Source organism: Miniopterus natalensis, chromosome 16 (genome assembly GCF_054644295.1).
Source record: "Miniopterus natalensis isolate mMinNat1 chromosome 16, mMinNat1.hap1, whole genome shotgun sequence".
Taxonomy (NCBI): Eukaryota; Metazoa; Chordata; class Mammalia; order Chiroptera; family Miniopteridae; genus Miniopterus; species Miniopterus natalensis.
Genome location: NC_142096.1, coordinates 43,867,267 through 43,885,339, shown reverse-complemented (window position 1 = coordinate 43,885,339; position 18,073 = coordinate 43,867,267). Strand labels below are relative to the sequence as shown.

The 18,073-nt window shown below is 54.1% G+C and overlaps 1 protein-coding gene across 1 annotated transcript; it reads right to left on the bottom strand.

Annotated features, from left to right (window-relative positions):
• Positions 1-1,190: 1,190 nt before the first annotated feature.
• Positions 1,191-16,529, bottom strand: SPATC1 (spermatogenesis and centriole associated 1). The gene is made up of 6 exons (XM_016216586.2): positions 16,325-16,529; positions 9,114-9,456; positions 8,680-8,909; positions 8,055-8,582; positions 7,788-7,927; positions 1,191-1,520 (listed from the first exon to the last, which is right to left on the bottom strand). Exons 1-6 carry the CDS (start codon positions 16,527-16,529, stop codon positions 1,191-1,193), a joined length of 1,776 nt encoding a protein of 591 aa, XP_016072072.1.
• Between the last annotated feature and the right edge of the window lie 1,544 nt (positions 16,530-18,073).

Below are 18,073 nucleotides of genomic sequence, written 5' to 3'. Positions count from 1 at the left end.
ACGGAGCCTGCAGCAGAGAGGTACAGGCCTGACTGGAATCGAACCCAGACCTTTCAGTCTGCCGGCCGATGCTCTACCCACTGAGCAAACTGGCCAGGGCCTGATCCCCTTTAGAAAGTAAGGTCTGGGGCTGGCTATGTTCATGGCTGCTTTGCTACAAGGTCTATACCCATAGTTTTCTACCCCGCTTCCCCATCCCAGGAGTCTGGCTTGGTCTCCTGAAGTAGCAGGCTTGGAAGTGGGGGGGCAGAGTGGCAGGGCCTCTGGGGTGAGAGGGCCCAGCAACCCCCCACACACCTTCCCTGCACCCCTCATGGTGGCTGACATGATTCCTGTCTGAACCCAGAGGCTGGGGCTTCCACACAGCCATCCCCCTCCCACTGCTGTTACAGCCTTCTGCCCATCCAAGGGCCTCGCTACCTACACTGTCCTCCTGTCCTCATGCGTGCCCTCACAGGGACAACGATGCTGGCCTACACCCTTTAGCTCCTGCACCACTCACAAGCCCTTCTCCATCAGAATCTACAGGTTACTTCCCGGTGCCCCTCCTACCTGTCCATTTCTCTCCTGCCTTCCTATCCTGCCTGTGCTCCTGGGCTCTGCCCCTGCAGCAGGTGGGGTCTGGTCTTGGCACCCTTTGGAGCCTCCTCTGTTTCCTGGGCCACCCCATGCCCAGGTCTAAGTGAGGCTTTCTCCTGGTTCCCCTCCCTCCCTCTAACGTCCCCATGCCTTCAATGGGGGTTGAGAATATCCACTTCATCCGTGCCTTGTCCAGAGGGAGGAACTCCCACACTCACATCCCTGTCTCCAGCACCCAATCTGCCTTCTGCTCTGTGCCCAGGGCTCAGCTCCATGTGTGTCACCAGTGCTGCTGGCACAGCCACAGCCCTTCCCTGCCAGCTTGGCTCCTTCTGACTTCCTGTTCTTCCTCTCCAAGTCTCAGGGGGTCCCGCTGCTCCCACTGCCAGGACAAGAGAGCCTTGAGGCTCCAGAACACCCCCTCCACCAGACAGCTGCCCCAGGGTGGGCAGGACTGATGGGGGGGTACAGGGGGGGCATTGGGAGTCACCCAAGGAGGCAGCACAGCCAGGAGTGTGGGCAGGCCCAGTGGCCAGCATCTGTGGGAAGCTTTAATGACTATACATGTGGAGTGAGGCACAGTGAGCCTAGGCTGGTGGGGCAGGCAGCAGTTACCAGATGAACATGGGCTTGCCGTCATCGTGTGCCAACTGGCTGAGGCAGGAGAGCAGCAGCAGCGCATCGGTGAGCATGCTGGGGTGCACCGTCTCCACCAATACCCGCTGCAGGAAGTCGACAGTGTAGGAGCCGCCCTCAGACACGGCCAGCTCAGGCCGCTCACGTAGGATGCCATAGGCATTCACCAGCTGCTCAGTCAGAGCCGGATGCACCCGCCCATTGTAGCCCAGGCTCTGCAGTCGGTTCATGATGCTCACATAGCGCTGTGTAAGTGTCTGGCACAGCTCCTCATCCAGCTTGTGGTCACTGGGGTTCAGGGAGGCCTGAGGGAAGACGGAGGAGATACCACCAGGTGAGGGGCAGAGGTTCCCTAAGCCCCATTACTTGTTCCACCACCACCACGGATTCGGGACTGAGCCGTGAGGAATTGAGAACAGAGAGCATGGCTGAGAGTCAGGTTGAAGGCATAGTGATGGCGCTCCTGATGCCCCCAGGGTTGCCTGACCCAGAAGACACCACTTGGGGCTTTCCCAGGCTTTCTCCTGGCTCCCTGCCCTTCCTCTCAGCCTCCTCTCTGGGCCCCTCCTCTGTACCCTGCACAAGCCCTGTCAGACTCACTTCTCATCCCTCATGCTGACATGACCACCCCAGGCCTAGAGCCAACCATGCTCTGTCTCAGCACTGGGGTCCTCCTGTCCCTCAGGTGCCTGCTCCCAGTGCCTGGACCTGGGGACTGGCAGAGACTGGGTTGTCTCCACCTATTTTTGTTGTTAACCCTCACCTGAGTATATTTTTTCCATTGATTTTCAGAGAGAGTGGAAGGGAGAAAGGGAGGGAGAGGGAGAGAAAGAGAGAGACATGAATGTAAGAGACACACATTGATTGGTTGCCTTCTACATAGGTCCCAAATGGGGCAGGGATCAAACCTGCAACCCAGGTACATGCCCCTGACTAGGAATCGAACCCGTGACCCTACACTCTAACTGCTGAGCCACACTGGTCAGGGCTCCACCCACTTCCTCATCACCTATGCTCCCTAGCACAGGCAGTGATTGTCCTTCCACAGCATCTCACCATGAATTCAGTCTCTCCTCTCCACCCCTCTTGCTGTGGCCTCCTGGACATGTGACCTTGACAGTCACACAGGACACCAGGCTTAGAGGGGCCTTGCACTCAGCTTAATGCTCTGCTGTAGCCCTGTATTTTCATTTGCACTGAGTCCTGCAAATTATGAACCAGTCACAGGTGCAGCTGTCCCCAGACCTGCAGAACTAAGGGTCTGAAGTGGTAGTGGGATGGGGTGTCTCCCTGCCTGAGCTGTTCTGTGGTTCCCACTGCTCCAGCTCTTGGGTCCAGGGCCAACCTACAAGGTTATGATCTGGCTCTGCTTGCCCCCTTCCAGCCATTCCCTAGATGCCTGCCAAGCTAGTTCCTTACCTGTTAGGAATGCCCAGACAAGCTGCTTAGGCATCACTTCCTCCAGGAAGATCACCCTGTCCTCTCCTCCCCAGATGGTCATGTGAGCAGAGCACTGGGCCTGGCTGGGCTCAGCTGAAGTGACCCCTGACCTCTTGCAGGTGAAACTAGAGTTCTGTGCTCAGCTCTTTGCTTCCTGGTCAGCACTAGGACAGGCCTGTCTTCCTGACTCCAGCCTCCTCTTGGCCCTAGAGTCTTCTCCCTCCATTTGCCTATTCCCAGATCCCAGTAGGAAGGACTTCAGGAGCTCAGCCAACATTGTAGGGTAAGCAAGTGAACCTGTCATACCAGGATGGCATGGAGCACTGTGGGTAGACAGTTGTAAACCTCGGCACATGTGGGGAGGAAATCCATGGCCTGCTCAGCCCAAGGTAGTGGCTGAGTTCCTGTTGTGCCCGGCCTGGTGCATAGATCTCAAGACATGACTAGAAGTTCAGGGGGGAGCAGACTGAGCCTATCCTGACAGGGTGCTAGGCCCAGGAGAGCAGTGTGGGCTGAGAGACAAGGACAGGGCTGCCCCAAGGAAGTGACCCTTTGAGAGTGGGGGGGAGCAAGTGGGGAAGAGCAGGACAAGCACCTGGGTCTGGGAGCTGCGGGCATGCCTGCCTCCCCCAGGCTTGAGAAACAGGCAGAGCAGAGCAGGAAGAAGGGCCCTGTCCTAAAGGAACAGAAACTCCTGGTGGGCTTTGTGGTTTTAAATGCTCAAACTGACCACTGTAGTGCGATGGACAGAATTTGGCAATAGAGGGCAAGGGCTGTGTTCATACATCCTGCAGATATTCTCCATGGCAGACAGGAGATGTGGCAGACACACAGGGCTGTGGCTGCTCTAGGATGGCTGGGTTTCCCCACCAGCTGTTGAACAACAGAACCCTCTCCCTCTGCCCTGGATCCTGTCTCACCATCCACTCTGGCTGGTGTTCCCACTGTACCAGTTGTTAAATATTTTGAATACTCCCTGCCCTAAATGCTTTATTTATTTATTTATTTATTTATTTATTTATTTATTTATTTATTTAAGTATGTCTTTATTGATTTCAGAGAGAGGAAGGGAGAGGGAGAGGGAGAAACATCAGTGATGAGACAGGTCATTGAGACATCCCTGCTGGGGGTGGAGCCCAAAACCCAGGCATGTGCCCTGACCGGGAATGGAACCCTGGTTCATAGGCTGACACTCAACCACTGAGCCACACCAACAGGGCCCTAAATGCTTTATTTAAAAGCAAGAGAGATGTAAAATAAAATGACTAAAGTGCTCAACCTAAGAAAGAGAAGTAAAGCAAATCTAAAGGCAACAGAAGGAAAGAAGTAATAGAGCAGAAATGAGGAAACAAAATCGAAAGGATCAATAGGATCAGCGAGACAAAACTGGGCAAAGTTGACACTGCACAAAAGAGGATAGGGTCCTGGCCTTCCCTAGGTAATGAACCCCCCCCCCCCCCAGCCTGCTGCAAGCCCTTATGTCACTAAGTTTGAGCCAATGGGATGAGACTAGGACTGTGAGCTCCGCCCCTGTGCCCCATTGCAGGACCTTTTGACTCTGACAGGTGCCACAGGCCACAGGGTGGGTAGCAGGGCCCAAGGACCCAGTGGAGAGATAAGTATCTGGCTTAATGAAGCCCCTGCGTTTTTGTCACAGCAGCTTGGCACAGGTCTCTGAAGCTAGAAGTCATAAATAACAGCAAACAGCATCCCAGTGCATTTAAAAACACCAGGGACTGTTGTGATTTATGATCAGAATATCTTCTCTCACATTTTTATATGTTAAGAAAAAAGGGAGAGGGGGAAAATCATGGGATCATCTCATCAGAGACAGAAAAACATTCTAAAAAATTCAGTATTTGTTCATGATTAAGAAAAAAACCCTCAACAAATGACAAAGAGGGAAAATTTCTTAATCTGATGTGGCAGATAATGAACCTGGCTCACCTGGTTTCTGTTCTAGTGCCCTCCTTAACTCTAAGGAGCTGGAAGCTAAAAATCACCTTTTCTAGACTCCCCTGTGACCTGGGTTTCTGCCATGGTGTGTCTACTAGGAAAGTCCTTGGTGTGCTGGCATTTTTACTGGTTGTATAGCAAAGGAGCCCAACATTTTATCCTCCCTGGAGCTTCTGGGACGATGCAAACGTTCATAATAAACCCCTTTCTGCTTACATCAGCTCAAGTGGATTCTGTTATCTGTAACCAAGAACTGACAAATCTGGCAAAAAGCCTGGACCACACATCATACTTCACGGGAAGACTTGAAGTGCATGTCCCTAGTCAAGTCAGAAACAGGATGAGGTTGCCATATTATCTGCTTCTCTTAAATACTGTACAATATGATCATCTGCATAGAAAGCCAAGATGGTAATATGGAAGCTATGAAAACTAGTAAGAGGGTTTGGTAAGGTAGTTGGATAACAAATCATTACACAAAAATAAAAAACATTTTTGGCAGGCCAGTGAGTGGGACTCTGGAGAGCATCAGGGAGCACCATGGGCCCAGCTGGACATAGGGTACCACCCTTAGTTACCCTCACCAATGCAGCTGGACTCAGGGTCTCCTAGGAGTACGGTGTCAAAGGAAAGGAGCTCAGAGCATCCCCCATAGGGCAGAAAACCTTTGCAATTGGGTAGAAGTGGTGACAGGCATGAACACTGGGACAATTTTTAGCTGGGCTTAAAATGTGGATAACTATCTTCAAACTTATACAAAAAGACTGCTAGGTTTAGAGATAAAAGTCATTAAGTCCTGGGTGGGTGACATCGAAGAGGGTATAGGGGGGATAAACGGTGTCAAGAGACTTGGGGTGGTGAACACACAATATAATGTGCAGATGATGTATTATAGACTTGTACACCTAAAACCTACATCATTTTATTAACCAATGTCACTTCAAGAAATTCAATAAAAAAGTAAAAGAAATAAAACCAAGTAAAGTAAAAAAAACAACAAAAAACAGTTAATGAGTCCTTATTGAGAATAGGGCTCTATTAAAGCTTAGAGCATTTGTGAAGTCAAAACCCTGGCTTGTACAGGATTGGGCCTAACCAGGTTCAGTGAGTCTGCATATAATTTCAAGAATCTTGCCCAGCAGGGTGTGGCTCAGTGGTTGAGCATCGACCTAGGATCCAGGAGAGCATAGTTCGATTCCCGGTCAGGGCACATGCCCAGGTTGTGGGCTTAATCCCCATTCGGGGGCGTGCAGGAGGCAGCCGATCAATGATGACTCTCTCATCATTGATGTTTCTCTCTCTCTCCCTTTCCCTTCTTCTCTCTGAAATCAATAAAGATATATTAAAAAAAAAAATCTAGCAACCACCAGCATTGGGGATCAACATGCAGAGAAAGCAGATATTCCGATGAAGGGAAACAAAAGGCTTGGCAAAGTGGAATCAGAGGCAGATAGAAACCAACAAATGGTCCAGCTGAGCAGGCAGGGCAGCCCTGACACCAGGATGCATATTTATGATCCTCAGATATGACCAGATGTCAGTCACCCTGCAGTAGGCCTGCAAAGGGTTGGCCCAGGGGTGTGTGCCCGGGTCTCAAAGGCAGGTTCTGTGCACATGGGCTCCAGTGAAGCTGCCTCTCAGGAGCTTGGGCACAAGCGTTTGATCCTGGCAGTGCCTGTCATTGCTGATGGAAGGTGAATGGGGCCAATGCCTCTGGAATTGCTAATGGTAGCAGTTGGGCAGAACGACCAGATGAGGATTGTGGTAACTGCCACAGGCTTCCCAGAAGTCGCCAACATGGTGGCGGAAGCACTGGCTCAGGAGGTGATGAGCCTTACATACATTCCGCTTTCCTCTTCTGGCCTCTTCTTTAAAGAGTTGCCACCTAGTGCTGTAACTTAAATTCTACAGCATAAACAATAATTCACAGAGGACCCGGGAACACAAGACTTGCACAGCAAAGTCCCCCATTGAAGGGTGCTATGCTTTCATCTTCTTCCATTGAAAGGGGTATTTTCAAACAATAGGAAATTTCTTTACATGGAGATATTAATATATACTTTTTATATGGACTAGACTTATGCTTATAAATAGATGTGTCCTTGCCAACTAGATATCACATGCAGCATTTTAGAGATATAAATAAATATTATGCTTCTACCACGTTATCTGCTGATTTTTAAACAGCCATGGCCAATCTGCACTCGTGACACAGTAGTGGCCTCAGTGGTCCTGGACAAAAGTCAAGGGTGGTCAAACCAAACATGACCAAAGTGGCCCAGTGATGCGAGCAGCAGAAATGACAGGTGTGTAGGAATAACCAACATGGTAAAGATGCACAACTTCTCCCATTTAATCTATAGATCAAGGCGAAACTAAAAATGTGAACTAGGCTTTTCCTGGAATTTGATGGACTAATCCTGAAATTCATATTGAAGAATGAAGGGCCAAGAGGAGCCAAGAAAATCTGGAAGAAGAGAGATGCACAGTTTCGGTCACCCTCCTGTGATGAGGACAGCAGGGAGCCAGGGATGCCCCCCACCATGGGACTGGGAGAAGGGACTGGCAGCTCACCTCTGCCACCCACCCTCCAGCCTTAAGCAAGACATGGACAGTACAGATACTAAAGGATGAGGTGGATAATTCCGACCACATTGAAATTAAAGACCAAAGGCACCTTAACAAAAGGAAAAGACAAGCTCAAACCTGGGCACTGCAAACACACTGTGACCAAAGTTATTCCTGCCCAATCACGCACCCAGGACTATGGTGCACAGACAGAGATGGCCTAGGAGAGGTGGCCAGGAGCACAGAGAGCCATTTCCCAAATGAAGCCCACATGTACACCCCCTTCCAGTCTGGGGAGGGCCCCTGGGAGGCCATTGCAGTGGCAAAGGGGGAAAGCCCAGACCTGACCATGCTCAGACACTCCCTGCCCTGTTCTCTGGGGAGTCTGTGCAGCTGGGACCACAGGCTCCTGCTGTTAGATGCTCTGGACACTGCTGGATACTTGAACTGAGCACAGTGCTTCCTCCATTCCAGGGTGCCCTTGAATTACACTGTGCTTACCTGGCTGGAGTACAGGGCCCCCCAGTGATCCCTCAAGGGCCAACATGCTCCCCATTCCAGCCAGAGGCAGGCCCTCTGGCTGTGAGTGGGAGACAGGCACTACACACCTGGATGATCTTCTCGGGAATGTTGGAGACAGTGAAGCCATAGAGGCGCACGCGCTCTGGGAAAATGCTGGACAGGATCCTACGGTCTAGCTGGAAGGCGATCTCCCCCACCAACCTCTCCAAGGCCAGCTGTTTCGGCTCTGAGGACAGCAAGGGGTGGAGGGAGTGGGCAGTGGTGCGGTCCGAAGCCCATGCCGGTGCCTGGGTGGGGGTTTCCGAAGGCAGCAGGAGCCCCCAGACAGGAGTAAACCCCATTACAACACTGACCTCGGGGGCTGTCAGGGAACTTGTTGGTCTTGCGGTGAGCCAGCTTCCGCTCCAAGTCCAGAATGCTTTTCCGAGATATTTCAGGGCCCCGCGGGCCCCGGATGTCGTTGACAGAAGCTGGGGAAGATGAGGTTCGGGGTGGGGAGTGGGGGTTGCGTGGAGGTGAGTGGGGAGTGGGTGAAGGCCGGGTTGGGGAGTGGTTTGCTCGGGTGGGGGAGTGGACAATGTGGGTGGTGCCCGAGGGGCTGTAATTGTTGGCAGCCTGGGGGGCAGGACCAGGGGCAGAGGGGAGGACTGGGATGGTGGGGGAGGCAGTTGGGGTGGTGGGAACAGGGGCAGGAGCCGCTTGTCCCTGGTGGGCACCCGGCTGGGTCCGGGCATCTGAGGTGCTGTAGGAGAAGGCCGTGATGGAGCTGGGCCTGCCCACGGTGCCAGCAGGAGTGGAGGTCTGGATGGGCCCACCCACGAACGTCAGGCTGAGGGACTCGGGGTCCTGAGTCGGCAGGGGGTGCTCGGTGGAGAGTGGGACTGGTGACAAGGTGGGGCAGACAGGAGAGGAGGAATATAAGGGCTGGGCAGGACTAAGGACCGGCCTCACAGGGCCCCCTCCCCCTGCACCAGTTACCTTTGGAGGTGGCAGCAGGCCCTGAGCCAGTCGAGGGATGGGGTCCAGAGGGGTATCCGCGGAGTGGCTCTGCCAGCCGCACCCTCGGGGCCTCCGATTGTGCTAGATTGCTCATGGGGTTGGCCAGAAGGTTCTGAGAAACACCTGGAGGGGCAGTCGTGGAAGTGAGCAGGGGGCTCATGAGGGGGCTGCTTGGAGTAAGGGGGCCCGTAGAAGGAAGGCCCAGGGAGCTGGCCAATGTGCCAGCTGGGGACACTGCCATGGGGTCGCTCAGGTGGCTGTTTGGAGTCAGGGGGCCAGTTGAGGGCAGGCCCAGAGAGCTGGCCAATGTGCTTCCTGGGGACACTGTCATGGGGCCGTTCAGTTGGCTGTTTGGAGTCAGGGGGCCAGTTGAAGGCAGGCCCAAGGAACTGGCCAATGTGCCTGCTGGGGACACTGCCATGGGGCCGCTCAGGTGGTTGTTTAGAGTCAGGGGACCAGTTGAGGGCAGGCCCAGAGAGCTGGCTAGTGTGCCTGATGAGGGCATTGCCATGGAGCTGGCTAGATGGCTGCTCAGGGGGCCAGTCAGGAGGCTGGCAAGTGCACTGTTCTGAGACATGGGCCCTGGGGAGGGCAGCAGTGTGTTGAGAGGGCCCATCAGGGGGCTCACGACAGGGCCTGCCGCGGGGCTGGGTTGTGGGCTGTTTAGCATGTCGGCCAGGGGCGCCAGAGCCATAATCCCCACTTCTTCCAGGACAGGTTCATTTGCTGCGGCCGGGGACGGGGGCAAGAAGACACCTGGGGGACACAGAGAAAGCACTGAGACCCCAGGTGGGCCCCTGGGGGAGAGGGCTCTCTCCCCACTGTAGCAGGGCCTGGACCAAGGTGCCCCCCTGGCTCTGATGAGCAGACCAACCTCTCTGATCCTCACCTCTTAGGTGGGACCCCAGAATGGGGTGTGGCCCCTCTGAGGGGCCTCTTTTCTCTCAGGTTCACTTCTCTAAACACCTGCTCCCCAGGCACAGGGACCTTCCACAGCTGCCCACCCCTCAAATGTGCTCACTGCACTAAGCTGCTCAACCTTTTACCAAGGAGAGGAGAGTCTCCTGGCAGCTGGACTCACAGGTGGCCAAGGTGACCCCTCCATCCCCTGGTAGGGAGGAGTGGGACCAGGCCTCCTGACCTCTGTCCTTGCAGGGACAGCTGAGCCTCACAGGATGGGGGATCCTCAGGGAGGACAGAGCTAGAACAGGTGTGAAGCTTCATGTGGTGCTAAAGATGTGCCTGACCCCTGCATGAGGCCCTTGCCCACCCAGGAACAGTGCATGGAGGCACAAGAGCTAAAACTACAATGATTAGAAGACATAGCAGTACATCTCCATGCCTTTGAATTAGGGAATGGATTCTTAGATATGACACCAAAAGCATGAGCAACAATAGATAAGTTGCATTTAAGAAAAATTAAAAGCTTCTGTGTTTCAAAGAACACTATCAAGAAAATTAAAAGACATCTCACAGAATGGGAGAAAATATTTGCAAGCCATACATTTGATAAAGGACTTGTATCCAGAAAATACAAAGAACTCTCACCGCTCAATAATAAAAAGACAAATAGCCCAATTTAAAAATTGGCAAAAGGATTGGCCGGTGTGGCTCAGTTTGTTGGAGCATCGTCCGGTGCACTGAAAGATCACTGGTTCCATTTCCATTCAGGGCACATGCCCGGGTTGCGGGTGTGATCCCCAGTCAGGGGCGTGCAACAGGCAGCCGATCAATGACTCTCTCATCATTGATGTTTCTCTCTCTCCCTTTCTCCCTCTCCTTTCCTCTCTCTGAAATCAATAAAGATATATTTAAAAAACAACAACAAAAAAACCAAAACCCTAACCCCACCTAGAAGCTACAACAGAGATAAACCTTGAAAACATTTTGCTAAACGAGAGAAGCCAGTCACAAAAGCCACACATGTATCATTTTGTTTACATGGAATGTCCCGAATAGGCAAATTCACAAAAACAGAAAGTAAATTAGTGGTTGCTTGGGTTTCTTTTTGGGGTGATGAAAGTGTTCTAAAATCATTTTGTTTGTACATATCTGTGAATATAGGAAAAACCATTGAATTGCACACTTTAAATGGGTGGATTATATGGTATCTGAATTATATCAATAAAGTTGTTATATAAAAAAAGATTCACTGGGGTAACAGACAGTAGGATTGCAGGAAGGACTTATTCATGGTTCAGGGGCCAATTAAGTGCACTCCTGGGTGGCACTGCAGGGTGTGTGTCCACTGCTTCGGGGCAAGACTGTGGTGGCCTCAGCCACAGACACAGTGTTCATAGGGTTTTCCACCCAAATCTCAGGAGCAGCCTTGCCAAAATTTCTGGCTGGGCATAGGGACACGACTTTGGGGAACAGTAGTAATACTTATGCCTGGACACCAGGTGTGAGCAGGAGTGTTCTGAGCTAAGAGGTGCCGGGAGCTAAGCCTCTGTTTGTCCCATAGCTTTGTGCTCTAGTGCTTAATATACCAGGGATTGTTTTAACCTTTTTGTAATTTATATTTAATTGATTTAGATTTGTGAGTTGAAATCTTCCTGGGTTTTAGTACAGTATCAGAAACTTAAAGACAACTTTAGGTTTGCTGCATTTATATGTTTATGTGTAAGAATTATTTAGGGTCTAGGAAGTTTTGTTACCTCCTACAACTCAAGTTGAAACGAAGAGCAAATGCTTTAGATTTGTAAATATAGTTTACAGTGTTTTCAGTTTTTTAACTGAACTGATCACTCCCCAAGTGCTCCCGCGGGGCTGCTCGGTCCTTTCCACGAGGCCCGGGCTGTGGGGCGGCCGCTCGGCCCCCGCCCTGGCAGCGCGAGCGAGTCGGGGCGGCGCCCCCACGCCGCCCGCTCGCGCCGCCGCCCGCGCCGCCCCCCCCGCCCGCCGCCCGCCCCGCCCCCCCCGCCGTCCGCCCGCCCCGCCTCCCGCGCCGCCTCCCGCACCGCCCGCCCGCCCGCCTCCCGCGCCGCCTCCCCCGCCGTCCGCCCGCCCGCCTCCCGCGCCGCCGCCCCGCCCCTCCCGCGGCCTCTCGGGCCTCGGAGACCCTGGTCCACGCAGGGACAGAAGGGGCAGCCAAGGCGGCCCCCGCCTACGCTAGTGGCCAGAGGGGCCTGGCGCGGGGCCGGCCCCGACCGGCGCAGACCAAGCGCAGGGGCGGGGCCCGAGTGCGGGGAGGGGGCCCCGCCTCCGAGCGCAGCTGCGGGTCCGAGGCGGGTCCTGATGGCTGTGGCCCAACCCGGCGGAGTCAGCCTACTGGCCCCCACCCGTTGCGGGGCGGAGCCCCGACGACGCCGGCCCCGCACGAAGGCGGAGCTAGGGACGGGGAGGGGCTACCTGGCGGGCGGGGCTCGTCGCGGGCGGGGCGGGGCCCCAGCGTCGGGCGGGAAGACGTCCGCCCCTACGCCCAGGACTGGGAGCGGTGGCTGGGCGCCCGGAGGGCGGGCGGGTGAGCGCAGGCGGCTCCAGTCCAGGGTTCCAAAGAGGCTGAGGCAGCCGGACGGGGAGCGGAGAGGGGAAGGGAGGGGGCGTCTCCGGGGAGACGGGCCTTGGGCGGGGCCGGCGTCCTGAGGGAGATGGGTCCTGGGGGAAACGGCGCGGGACGCCGAGGCCAGAGGACTGCGCGGGTGTCCGGAGACTGGAGCGCGGTCCGGCCCACCGGCCGTCAGCCCCGCCCACACGCCCCACCCTCGGCCCGCCCACATGCCCGGCCGCCAGCCCCGCCCACATGCCCCGCAAGCCCCGCCCACAGCCCCGTCAGCCCCACCCACATGCCCCGCAAGCCCCGCCCACATGCCCCGTCAGCCCCACCCACATGCCCCGTCAGCCCCGCCCACATGCCCGGCCGCCCTCGCGGGCTCGCGGCGGCCCCGGCGCGGCGGCCTCTGCGGCCCTTCCCGCCCAGCTCGGCTGCCCGCGCGCCCCGCGGCAGGGCCGCCCCGCGGCAGGGCGCCCAAGCTCGGGCTGCCAGCCTGCGGCCGCCAGGCGCTGCTGGGGAAGGCGGGCGCTGCCGCCTTACAGTCCACGGAGGCCGCGGCGCGGGCCCCGGCTCATGCCTTCTGCCACTTCCACTCTGCCCAGACCTTCCCCGTCTTCCTGCCCCCACCTTGCTCTCAGAAAAAGACATTTTTACAGAGAAAGTGGAAGCCATGGTCTGGAGCCCTGGGCTTCCCACCTGGCATCCTCCAGCCCCCTGCCCTTCCCTGACTGGCAGCCTCCTCGAGGCTCCGCGTGGATGTCTTGTGAGTGTCTTAAAGTCAGTTTGTCCAACGTACAACTCCTTTCCTTCCTCCCAGGCTGACCCTGGGCAAGAGCACAGAGCCCACATACTACAGGTCCAAACAGTTCAATGTTACCAATTAGCTAACAAAGTGTTAAATTATGTTCTGCCTTCCTACCTGACAAACCTTTCTAACAGCCTGAAAGGTCAGCTTTGAAAGGTCAGATTCTGTACTCCCTGCAGCTCTGTGCCACAATGTGGTGCTTGGGAACTGCTGCCCCCACCGACCCTCCCCTCGCACCCCTTCTTCCCATCTGGGCGGGAGGGCCTGGCGCACTGCAGGAGCCGCGTTTCCTCCCTTGCTCCTCCAGGGCAGGGCCCGGGAGGGGCAGCTGTGCACCAGTGCAACGCAGGCGAAGGGTGGGCCCAGAAAGAAGAACTGAAGCTCAAGCTCACTAGAGCAAGTCGAGAGTAAGAGCCTAAACCCACCAGGAAAGCCAGTCACAAGGAAAAGAGCAAGGGGGATAGGCAGGGTGAAGAAGGGGCCAGGGAAAGCTCCTCTGAGGCCACTGCAGACCGAGTTCTGCAGACTCAGGAAATGGCCCCATCAGCCACCCAGCCACCCCGGCCGGAGCAGCAGACGCATTCTGGACTCCCACTCTTTCGTTCCTCACATCCAAGCAGCTAGTTTTCTTACTAAATTACTTGAATCAATTTTTCTGTTTTAAGTCCTCATCTGAGGATATTTTTTCCATTGCTTTTCAGAGAGAGTAGAAGGGAGAGAGAGAGAGAAACATCAATGTAAGAGAGACACATGGATCAGATGCCTCCAGCACAAGCCCCAACCAGGGCCAGGGATCAAGCCTGCAACCCAGGTACATACCCTTGGCCAGAATCAAACCAGGGACCCCTCAGTCCGAGGGCCGATGCTCCAACCGTGGAGCAAAACCAGCGAGGGCTTCAGTAAATTTTTCTTCACTGCTAGTTCATGCCATCCTGTCCCACCTGGATGACCACACCCCTCCCCCATACATCACACACACTAGCACACACAGCATAAACACACTCACACATTCATACATATCACACACAAAACCACACATTCACACAGCAACTCACAAAACAGTCACATACACCACACACGGTGCATTATCACGTACTCACACCGCACATTTCCCACACTCACACAGCACACTCAGACCACACGTACCACTCACATACTCACACACATTTTCATATGCACACACATCACACACCCGTCACATACCTACACCACATACTCCACGCACACCACACAATACACATACACATCACACCATACACTACACATTCATGAACCACACATACTTGCGCAAATTCACATGCTCACACAACTGTGCTAATGGCTGAGGCAACATATAGGTGACTCATATCACACATGCTCATACCCCCCCACTCAATACCTACACCCATACCCTCTCACACGCTCCATATACAACCTACACCCCCACAGAGCCTGATCTATTAACCTGATAGATCACTGATCGGTTTCTCATTTCTGCATCCCCAAGTCCCGGCCTTTCACAAGCTGCTCCTTCTCCTGGAATGCCCCTTACCCCCTTCACCACCAGCTGGGCTCACCTCCTCCAGAAAGCCTTTCCTAACCCCATAAGCTTGACCCTTCAGGAATTGGAAAACCAGAAGTGGTCCAAGAATTTTATTAAGAATCAGACCTAAGAGGAGAAGGCTTGCTTGGTTAGCCTGGGAGTAGGAAACCAGAGTCTAGTTTCTTAAACTGTGAGATTGCTTAAGTGCCGTACCTCCATGTGCGTATTAGTTCTGTTGCCCTGTCTGTTGTCTCGGTCATTAGCAGTTGAACCTTTCAAACAAAAGGGGCCTGTGTGCTTGTGATCAGTAAGGGGGACTGTTAGACTGGTCCCATGCCACAGCCAAGTTGGATGGTAGGAAACCCAGTGGGTAGGTAAGCGGGGGAGACAGCTTTCCAGAATAAAGAGAAGAAGGCATTGAGCTGGAAGTGGAGCAGTGGGGAAGGAGCATAGACCTGAGGGCTTTAGCATCCTGGTGGAAAAGACAAGTGCTTAATCAGAAATGTGTCCAAATAGTTTGGAGTGAGCTGAGTTCCAGGGACTCATTGGGCCTGCAAGAGCTTCTGAGGGGATCTCCACTTCTAGTGGAGGGCTGAAGCCCACAGTGGGCAGGCTTGCTGGGGGTGCAGGGCAGGGCCTGAGAGTCCTGGAAGCAGCAGTGATTAAGTTGAGCCAGGGGGGTCAAAGGTGATCTTGGAACTCAGAGAAGGGTTTTCAGTTCCAAATGCCATGCAGAGGTTCAATGCCACCTGTGACCTTTCTGGAACAGCAGAGTGTCAGGGTCCACTGCCAAGCTATAGAGGAGGCTTAAGTGGCAGAGACTGAAAGAGCAGAGCCCTCTCAGGAAAGGAGATGGTTTCACACTTGAGTGTGAACAGAGTGGGTCCCAGCAGGCAGAGTAACAGGGCAAGAAAGATGTTGTAAGGGAGGCGGAGGGGTGTGGATGTAACAACCACTGGCATTTCATCACCCCCTAGCCCTATATAACCATCACCAACACACTGTGACAGCCACTGACTCCTGTTGCCACACCCTGGGATTTTGCCACCCCTAGAAATTCTCCCTCTAGTGTCTTCAATGCCAACCACTTTCTGCCTACAGTTTTCCATTCTTCTGGCACCTGCCTTGTTCCTGTCACCACATTCTGCTCTGCAGCCTCTTTGGCCTCCTGGACTCTGAGTGCCCTCCTGGCTCAGTCCCTAAGCTCCGGGTCAAACTCTACAGGTCATTACTTCAACTGCTCTTCTGCAAACACCTGTAACTTCTTTGCCCATTCTTGTCTCACCCAACTCTGTAAATCTCCAGCCCCAGGTTTCTGTCACACACTAAATCCCAAACCTCCAGCTTCAGTGCTAGTTTCTGTTCTTGTTTTCTAGACTTGGTTTGTCAGTTGCCTACTGACCATCTCTGAGTGTAGAGTAATAGGGGAGAGGGACAGGGCGCTGAGGGTGAGGGATGGGGGAGAGGGGTAGGAGGCTGGGGTGAGGGACGTGCCAGACCCAGTAGGCCAGCACATTTGGATTCTAGAGCTGGGAAATTCTGTCTATGGAGCTGCTGGGAAGTTCAGCTGTGGGGAGGGGTGTGGGCTGGGGCTCCTACCAACAGGTGGATGGGACTGGTGCCTAGTTGCCTTTTTATCCTAATGGTCCTGAGTCCTCACCCTCCCATCCCCTCATAGGCCACTGTCATGCTACTATCTATGTCCTCCCCATGACTCCCAGACCCCACCACACACAGTCTCCTCTTTGGTGCAGCCTCACCCTTCCCTTCCCACTCTCCTTGAATTCAGGCCTCTTATAGTTACCCTGGCGTTGAGAAGGGCCGGCTACTGCCTCACCAAGCCCGCTGGTGAGCCCGCTGATGCCCAGGCCACCCGCCTGTGTCTTGATCGCTGACTTGAGCTCATGATTCTCCCGAATGAGCCGCACCAGCTTCTTCAGTTCCTCATTTTCCCGCACTAGCCTCTCGATCTGATGCCGAAGCCCCTCATAATTGGTGAGTAGAGACATGCCCCAGGGCAGGGGGAAAAGTGCGGCCCACTGGAGGGCACTGCACCTGGAGGCTGCCCAGGGCCCCGGGCCTTGCCCGGGCTGGAGGAGGGCGCCACAGTTTGCAAGTTGCAAGGCTGGTCCAGGGGGTATTGTGAGGTCAGAGGCTGTCCAGACAACTTTACTCTCTAGGTGCCCCCCCTGTGAAGCTTCCTCTCACCCATGGCAAGCCTAGAGGGCAGTGATTCTCCTGCAGATGTGTTCTCTGTCCTAGTGGTTACCTGGCTGGCTGTCTGGTAAGCTCTTTCAGGCTGTTTTACTCTCCGTACTCTCTGTATGTTGAGAGCAGGGATTGTGGGACTCCCAGAATTCAGCAAAGGGCCTAGGGCAGTGTAGGTAGGTCATCAGTGAATATCTGTTGAATGAAAACTCATCACCATCCTTTCTGGCTAGGCTTCCCTTTCCTTCTGATCTTGGGCAACACTCAGGTATAGCCTGTCAGCCTTCTCCTGGGGACATTCTATCTTGGACACCTGGACACCTGGGCAATCCTTTCTTTTGACCCCAGTGTTCAGAGTCTTTCTCTGACTGCCAGACTGGGGGCTTCCTTGTCCAAACACCTGGCTCCCTATAACTTGGAGTTTCCATTTCTGAGGACTCGAGTTCCCCCCTTCCAAATCCCCCAACAGTGCTTTCTCTGAGCCCATATCTCTATTTTCTGGCTCCTTGGTTTTTCCTGACTCTAGTCGTTCAAGAATTTGACCCCATTCCTCGTTAAGTTCTAAGAACTCAGATCTCTGAGTCCTGATTGCACTTCCATTTTTAAGTGCTACCTACACAGAGAACTTTGTGGGCCTGACCTTGGAAGTCAAGTGAGGCTGTGTATTCATGATCTCCACTGGCTCTGTGGGTATCTGCTCTCAGACAGAAGAGGATTGTAAAGTCCAGGTATAAGCCAGAGGGCACACTCCTGGTAGGAGGGTGGGGTTGAGAAAAGGTTGAACATCAGCCAGAGCTGGGGTCAGTCTGAGGAGCATTCTACCCGGACCTCACAATGGGGGGGAGGGGGCTTGCTCCCACCCTCCTCTGATGCCCTGGACTGTAATCCTGGCTGAGTCACTCTGGCCCTGGGAGCCAGTGCCTAGATCTCTTCAGTGGAGCAGATCTCTGCTCTGCACCCTCTGCTCTTTATAGAACATCTCATCTCTGCTGGGCTTTCCTCCAGCGGGGGAAAACGGGCTTGCCATTTAGCCTTCTCAGTCTTCTTGCTCCATCCAGTCTTGCCCCACTGGCGGCCTCTCCTTGGGTTGATGCCATCTTTACCATCTGTGTTGGTTCAATTTTATGTGTATGTTTGGCTAGGCTATGGTGCCCATAGCCTAGTTTGTGTGAGGTATTTTGTGGATGTGGACAATCATTTGGCTTTAAAGGAGATGACTCTCAATCACATGGGTGGGCTTCAATCAGTTGAAGGCCTTAAATGCAGAGGTTTTCCAGGGAAGAAGGAATTCTTTCTCAACACTGTCCTAGAAATACCATCTGAGTTTCCAGCCTGCTGGCCTACT